General features: G+C 35.1%; 1 protein-coding gene across 1 annotated transcript in view; it reads right to left on the bottom strand.

Annotated features, from left to right (window-relative positions):
• Positions 1 to 4,039: 4,039 nt before the first annotated feature.
• The window catches only part of LOC137627053 (gamma-1-syntrophin-like), a 66,552-nt gene continuing 62,185 nt past the window's right edge, over positions 4,040 to 8,406 (bottom strand). The window contains 2 exon segments of the mRNA XM_068358036.1: positions 4,040 to 5,796; positions 6,967 to 7,143. Of these exon segments, the coding sequence (XP_068214137.1) occupies positions 7,024 to 7,143 (120 nt within the window). The 3' untranslated portion in view covers positions 4,040 to 5,796; positions 6,967 to 7,023.

The following is an 8,406-nucleotide window of genomic DNA, read 5'->3' as shown; positions in this document are numbered from 1 at the left end:
TTTGCCTTTCAACCTATAGACCATTTCTTTTAGCGAGGCAGATTTGCACCGACTCGCAGCGGTGCCCTTTTAGCTCGGAAAAGTTTCCTGATCGCTGATTGGTTAGAATTATCTTGTCCAACCAATCAGCGATCAGGAAACTTTTCCGAACTAAAAGGGCACCGCTGCGAGTCGGTGCAAATCTGCCTCGCTAAAAGAAATGGACTATAGCATACAGTATATCTATACATATCTATACACGCTTATCACACTAACCTGTTTCTCTTCCTGTACTGTGTGGCATCTCTACCTAAATGAGGTGATAAATGCCAGCTATATAAAGGAAGTGATGCATGACATCTATATGGAGAAATGAGTATATAGCACATATGTCAAGAAATAGATGGGTAACAAATATCTCAAGAAATAAATGCTTGGAAATACTATCTCAAGAATGGGATGAGTGGCTTCTAGCTCAAGAAATAGATGCGTGATAACGTTACCTCATTAAACAGATTCATGGCAACCCTATCTCAAGAAAGTGATGCATGGTAACTATCTCCAGGCAGATGCTAGTAACAATTATCTCAAGAAATAAATGCATGGCAACCCTATCTCAAGAAAGTGATGCATGAAAACTCTTATCAACAAAGTATGCATTATAGCCCTCTGAAGAATGTTATGTTTGGTAACAATGTCAGCAGATACACGACAATGACAAATATTTCAGGAAATATATGCATAGCAACTTTATATCAAGGGAATAGGTGTATGGCAACCCTTCTCCGAGAACGGTTGCTGCCACACACTTGAATTACATACTTAAAAGGTAACATCCGACAACTCTGATTCTTAGCAATTTTTACCAAGTTCACAGACATTCCACCGTTAATACATTGAGTTTGCAACTTTCAGCTGTCAACTATTTTACATTATTGCAGTAAAGTACCAACTCAACTACCAACTGACAGCAACCTTAAATATACCTCAGATTTTTATCGTATTTTTGTCTCAATAGCATTTACATACATAGCAACTCTCTGCCACCATTATTGCCAGATACTACAAAATAAACATTACCATCCCATTTCATAGTGACTGGAAATTATTCATCTAGATAAAAAATATATAACTACATATTGCCTCTTTGCATTCCACTCTTACACCTGCTAAATACACTTCTCAGACCTCTCCAAACTATATCTGTTACAATTAGTGTCTACGAAAACAAATAACTCGATAATTCGCTCTTATACGCGTAAGGTACAAATCATACGACACGTTGCCAATAGCAAGACTGAATGTTCACTTTCACAGGTAGAATTTTAGTCTTATTAGCTCTCATCCTTCCTAAGGGCCTGAAATATCTAATCACACATCAATTTAGAAGGGAACCCACACCTTCTATAGGCTCTCACAGTTTTTGTATTTACAGAAGTTTCATAACATTGTCACGTAGAAATGCTACTGATGCCTCAGGTCACAAAAGAAAAAAAGAAAAATATCGGCGTGACATCGTCAACATACCTGTACCTGCATCTGCAGGCTACAGTGGAATAAAGCGTTATTGAATATCTCAAGGTTTCTGTCAAGGATACATTTAAATAAGGAAAAGAGTTTTCATAACATTGTCACGTAGAAATGCTACTGATGCCTCGGGTCACAAAAGAAAGAAAGAAAAATATCGGCGTGACATCGTCAACATACCTATACCTGCATCTGCAGGGTACATTGGAACAAAGCGTTATTGAATATCTCAAGGTTTCTGTCAAGGATACATTTAAATAAGGAAAAGAGTTTTTGCAGATGTAAACATTATAACCCAAGAGTGTATTTTATACCTGGCCTGCCACATATAAAACATCTTGAGGATATAATATTGACGAATAATTTACCTGCTAAATGAAGATGCTTCCTCACAGTAAGGGTGACAATTCATAATATCTTTTTACAGGCAAGACAGAAAATCTAAATCGTGTTCAGTTGCTGATCGCAGGAAAAACCAGCCACTTGGAAAATGTAGTCGACGATCCGTCAAGAGACTTTTTTTTTTTCCATAGAAATCCACAAAAACTAGTCCTCGTGAAAATAAACACTATCTATCCACTGCTACCTTTACAACAGATTCTACGTCATCCATAAAACAGCAAAACAAATATGCAACGAAAATTCACTCATCTCCAGCGGTGAGTCGGTAACAGCTGCCTTCGAAACAATGACTGTATATTGAAGAACACTTGTTTATTCTTTTATTCATATCTAGATGAAGGAATGAAGGGGGCACTGACAAATTGTTTATACATCTTTATATACAAATAAAAGCAAGGTAACAGATATTCCTATACATATATCCAAAACTTAAACGAATGGTCTTTATTTTGAAAAGATAAAACACTTCGTTTCATGATTCAGTCCAGCCAGTTTCTTAGCTGTTTTTATCTTAGGAGAAACAATCAACACAGTGCATTTCCTCTTCTTGCTGTTTTGTGTGAGATGGGAACAGCGTTTGTCCATTCTGTACGGGAGGATAAATGAGAATTTCCGACACACAAACGTCTTTGATCTTCGAAGAACGAGTCTTGATTTTTCTTTCACCTCCGACAACCGCGACTCGTTATTTAATCTACTACGGAAGAGTAAGTGAAGATCTTTGAAAGACCTATTTGATTTATTATGTTAAAAGACAACCTCGAGACATTTTTTTACGGGTGTTTGATCATTAGCAGCGTGTCCTTACGTTTAAATGCTTTATTTTTAAAAGAAAAGCCAGAGAACAATAAGGTTTCATCTTACGAGAAGCTCAGGGTTGGGGGGTTCCAAATATTAGCGGATATCTCAGAAGAGACGCCTCTTTTTTTCACACACATGAATATGGGATATACGAAGCCCTACGAAGTAATCCCCTCGTTTTGGAAAAGTAGCACTTGAACACGCTGCCGTGTCTCTACTTCCGAACAAATGCCAGTAACCGATTTCTCTGAAGTCTCTAAGTTAACCTTTACCTGTAGAATACCACAGAACTGCTCCATTTACGTTATTGCTAGTGCCTCTTATAACTCTAGCAACCATCACACAACCTGAAATAGCATTTCCTGACAGGTAAACTTCCACTTTCATTCTCCCAGCAGGGAATAGCTGAGGATATCTATTAACACCAGTCTGCTATTTACATACATAACCTTTTCATGTTAAATTCACAAGAAGGGCGAACGCACCCGGAATGAATTAAGTGACATTCACAATTAGTTCATGATCATGCATTACACAGGAATATGTGCTTTATATATATATTCAGTAGCAACATGGTTCCTTGATACTCTTTAAAATTATTTACAGTGTCTTTAAAGCTATTATTAACAATTTGAACATCACCATTTTCAGTTAGTGAGCGACCACAGTCCAGCATTTGCCCTACAATGACCTCCGACCTTTCGGAAACAGGAAATAACAGAATAAGGGAAATTTGAGCGTCAACGAACACTTTCTAGGTGGTAACATGTGTGACACAGGAGAAATAAAAGATACGCAGCGAGTGTTTTGTCGCGAACTAAATCTTACATTTCTATGGCTTCTTTTGAGTTACAGTGTGCATTTGCTTTCTCTTTGCATTCGGGTATTGCTGCCAAATTTATCAGATGGTTTTCAGCAGTTTATGGGGCAGATAGGATGGGTCTTACTGTATATATATATATATATATATATATATATATATATATATATATATATATATATATATATATATATACATATATATATATATATATATATATATATATATATATATATATATATATATATATGTATATATATATATATATATACATATATATATGTATGTATATATATATATATATATATATATATATATATATATATGTATATATATGTATATATATATATATATATATATTATATACATATATATATATATATATATATATATATATATATATATATATATATATATATATATATATATATATATATATATATCTATGTATATATATATATATATATATATATATATATATATATATATATATATATATATATATCCAGTCAGTCTACTCATTTAACCTGGCAGAAATGCAACTCTCAATAAGTGATAAAACTGCTTATGGTTAGTGTAACTCAATCAAATACATTAAGAAATATAAAACTGGTTCAATGCAAAATATCTAATGCTGAAATCTATTTGTGTGTAGAGTATATATATGTATATATTATATATTGTAAATTGTATTCATAAATACAAAATTGAAGTTTCTCTGCTTCTAGCATGGAGTTCATAATGTCCTCCAAAGAATATATTCTTGTAAAACTTGCAACAGGCCTTAGGAGTGTATCTTAAGTGACAAGACTCAAAGGTTGAGTTAGTGATTAACACAGTCTAGAAAAAAAAGGAAAGAGAATACAGTACTTTAATCTGTAACTCAACTATGGGGGGTTTTATGTTGACTAAGTTCCCCTCATAGTGATAACCACGCTTTTGCGTATTCAGGAAACAGCATAGATAGCCAAATATTATTTCAGGAAAAACAGAAACAGAAAGAGAATAACAAATAGTATCAAGGAACAGTTAAGGAAATATAAGAAGGTATTTACAATCTTGTAAAGAAAGCACCATCGCTTTAGAAGTAGATTTAACTAATCGGAATTCTAAGTTTTCTCTAAGGCGAGTCTTTGGCAATTTGAAAATCCCGTGTATTGATAAAGGCTGGGATCATTTTAAACTTCGTTACTTGTTTTCATTTCACATTTGCTGCGCGTATAACGTATTTTCAGCGTGTATGTCTATTTAATGTGCTATGACTAGAATATTAGACTAGAGAAGAGAACGGTATTGATATACGGTGTTCAGGGCGAGAAATGATTTTTATCTAAGGTAGTCGATTGCAAGAGAAATACATGTTTTAGGGGTAATCGCGTCATGTTTATCTGTGCGTGTGTTAGAAAGAAAAATCATGAGCTGTTTAGACCATGCGGGTCAATTTAACTAATAATAGGTAAATGGCTACATGCTCTTGAAACTAAAATTTTGTTAAGGGGCGATTAGAAAAAAAATATTTCACTCACTTTCAACACCAGCTACAGATTCATTCCAAAGAAAACAGTTGAAGAACAGTTGAAATTACACCTGACACTACAGGAGACACAGAAGTTGAAAAAAGAAATGATAAGAAGAGTTTAGAACTGCACCTTAACCAGCCTTCATTGATAGCAGGGCTGTATCTTGGATGTGTAAAAGTGAAAGTTCTTCTGAACTTGAAAGTAAGATTAGTTTCAAGTACCCCATTGACATACAATAAAATAATTTTGGGAGTATCCAATCTGGCTTTATTATGACTAATCCAAGATATACTCTGACTGGCAAGAAGGGTGGGAAAAAGAGAACTTTTGGCTTGTGACTTAAAAGTCCCTCTCCATATCGTCAGTTCATTTTACGACAACTCGCAAATGCCTGGACTATGGTCCACAGAGTTCCATTATATCGACAACTACAGCTATCTCAGACAAAAGTACTATGGGCATGAGAGACTCTGGAAGTCCAACTCCTATTGGCCGAGTGGTGGATCCAGTTCCAAGCGAATGACAAAGTGCCATTGGTCGATGAGTGACGGAAAGGCGACGGGGGGATTGGCGGAACACTGAAGGTCGATGGCGATTGGTTCATTTGAATTGGAAGTGGGAGGAGACTACGGAATGGAGACTGCAGGAGACTATTGCGGTTTTGTTAAGATTCCAGAAGGTGGAATCCGCAGGCTATGAGTGCAACGGTCTCTTTGCTTCTTTCTTCTAATGTGGCTCACCTCTCAACTGCAAGATAAGAAAGAATGTTAGAGTCATAGCATTAGGAAGTGATAGAAATTAGACCAGTGCCAAATTAGGTTAAGTTTCTAATGCAGTAATACAATTAGGGCGTGCGGCAAGTTAGGTTAAGTTTCTAATGCCTTAATACAAATAGGGCAAGCGGCAAGTTAGGTTAAGTTTGTTCGTTTTGAGACATCTGTTTTATTTATTTACTTAAGTGAAAAAGATTTGAATTATTACTTAAATTTTGTCGTGAAAAACAAAATTCACACCAGAAGTGGCAGTTTAAACTTAAGCTTTATCATGAAAATAGCAATTGGTTGTAGGTTCCTCAAAAAAAGGAAATACTGCTGTATGGTGAAACTATTATACTATACTAAGTCATCATCAGAGGTCCAATTCTTGATTTTCACTATTTTACATTCCTAGACCCTCATACAATCCGTCAAAAATGGTTCTTTTCATAAATGAAGGTGAGGAGGGGGTCTCAGGGGTAGAGAAGGGACCTTAAAATATTGGACAACTAGGTGTAAAAGAGTCCCCTTGATTATGTCGCGGTTTGAGCGAACCAATCTTAGGGGCTTGAGATAAAGTTTCTTTTCCAAATGCCCATATGAGTAGGGTAACTATCCTCTTTCCAGGGTTCTTGAAGAGAAATTTATGAGTAAATAAAAAGGCTTTTATGTTAGTTAGTTCTACAAGATTTGATTCTTTTTATGAAAATTTAAATTTCTAAAAAGTTTCCATCAAAATTTTACAAATGTACTTAATAGAGGGGGTGATGCAGTATGTATGAATTGAACAAAAGTTTTGAGAAATATATATTTTATTTAGGATTTTTCTTTATTTAAGTTACAATTATTCCCAGCTAAAATCCACAGTTGTTAAATCAATTTATAATTTCATGTTTGTTTCAAACACGTCCCTGTTACATACACGATATCTTTCGGGATATTCGTTCCAGGTGATCGTAACCCCGTGATACCTCTACGGGTAAAATTCTCTGGTATATCACTCGCAGAAATATCCCAAGTAGAAAGCTGCCTTTAAGGAACTTTCATCAGGATTTTTCTTACGTTAAAATCCCTTTTCATAGACCAAGAAAGATAGGATAAGAAATGAAGTCAGAAACCAAAATACAACTGAGCATCGAAGATACTGCGACCCTAACCTCACCTTGGGTGTCTGAGGGCGCGAGAGTGTGTGTGTGTCTTCTGACAGTGCTGCAGGGAACTACGAAGGCGTCTTGGGAGGCGCCCTTAGGAAGGAAGGGTCTACGGCGGCAACTTTCGCCGTCAGGAAGGCGTGCATACAGAAGAGCAGATTTTGGAGGTTGGTCGCGCACTCGAGCTCCTGCGAAAACCGAAATATTAGGATCGATGCGAAATTGACTTAGCTTCCATTTAAAGATATAATTTAAAAAATGGTAATTCTTGGATTAAATAAAATCATAAAGAAGATATAATAATGACTATATTTTACCAAGTAATTTCAATGGGTAGATGGATATTAGTATAAAAAGAAGTAAAGATTTTTCAATGACAGCAAAAAATCTATGATTTTTAAAAGAGTAGAATTTCAACAATTATTTCTCATGATGCAAGTTGAACTCCAAATTAGCAGTTCTAAGATATAACTTTTCCTAAGTCATAATAAACGATAGGAAATTGTATAATATATCTACTATTGTCAGTAATTTTATAAAAAAAAAAACCATATATTAATAAAATGTTTAAAAATGATAAAACCTCAATGAAGATATTTGAATATACACACATAATATACATCATCATCATCAATATTTAATATCTCAAGTCAATTTTCCCTTTAGGGGTTAGACGTGATTTGAACAGAGGAAAGTGAGGGGGAAAATATAGGTAGAACTGTTCTATACTCGTCCCCTAAGTTACAATTACTTAACAAGTGAAAAAGGGGGACAACATTCAGTCCCCTAAGTTACAATTACTTAACAAGTGAAAAAGGGGGACAACATTCAGTCCCTTAAGTTACATTAACTTAATAAATGAAAAAGGGGGACAACATTCAGCCCCCTAAGTTACCTTAACTTAACAAGTGAAAAAGGGGGACAACATTCAGTCCCCTAAGTTACATTAACTTAACAAGTGAAAAAGGGGGACAACATTCAGTCCCCTAAGTTACATTTACTTAACAAGCGAAAAAGGGGGACAACATTCAGTCCCCTAAGTTACATTAACTTAACAAGTGAAAAAGGGGGACAACATTCAGTCCCCTAAGTTACATTTACTTAACAAGCGAAAAAGGGTGACAACATTCAGTGCTCTAAGTTACATTAACTTAACAAGTGAAAAAGGGGGACAACATTCAGTCCCCTAAGTTACATTAACTTAAGAAGTGAAAAAGGGGGACAACATTCAGTCCCCTAAGTTACATTAACTTAACAAGTGAAAAAGGGGGGTCAACATTCAGTCCCCTAAGTTACATTAACTTAACAAGTGAAAAAGGGGTACAACATTCAGTCCCCTAAGTTACATTAACTTAACAAGTGAAAAAGGGGGACAACATTCAGTGCTCTAAGTTACATTAACTTAACAAGTGAAAAAGGGGGACAACATTCAGTCCCCTGAGTTACATTAA

The sequence above is a fragment of the Palaemon carinicauda genome, chromosome 34 (assembly GCF_036898095.1).
Source record: "Palaemon carinicauda isolate YSFRI2023 chromosome 34, ASM3689809v2, whole genome shotgun sequence".
Lineage (NCBI taxonomy): Eukaryota > Metazoa > Arthropoda > Malacostraca > Decapoda > Palaemonidae > Palaemon > Palaemon carinicauda.
The sequence above is the reverse complement of the archived record's forward strand: the minus strand, read 5'-3'. Positions and strand labels throughout refer to the sequence as shown.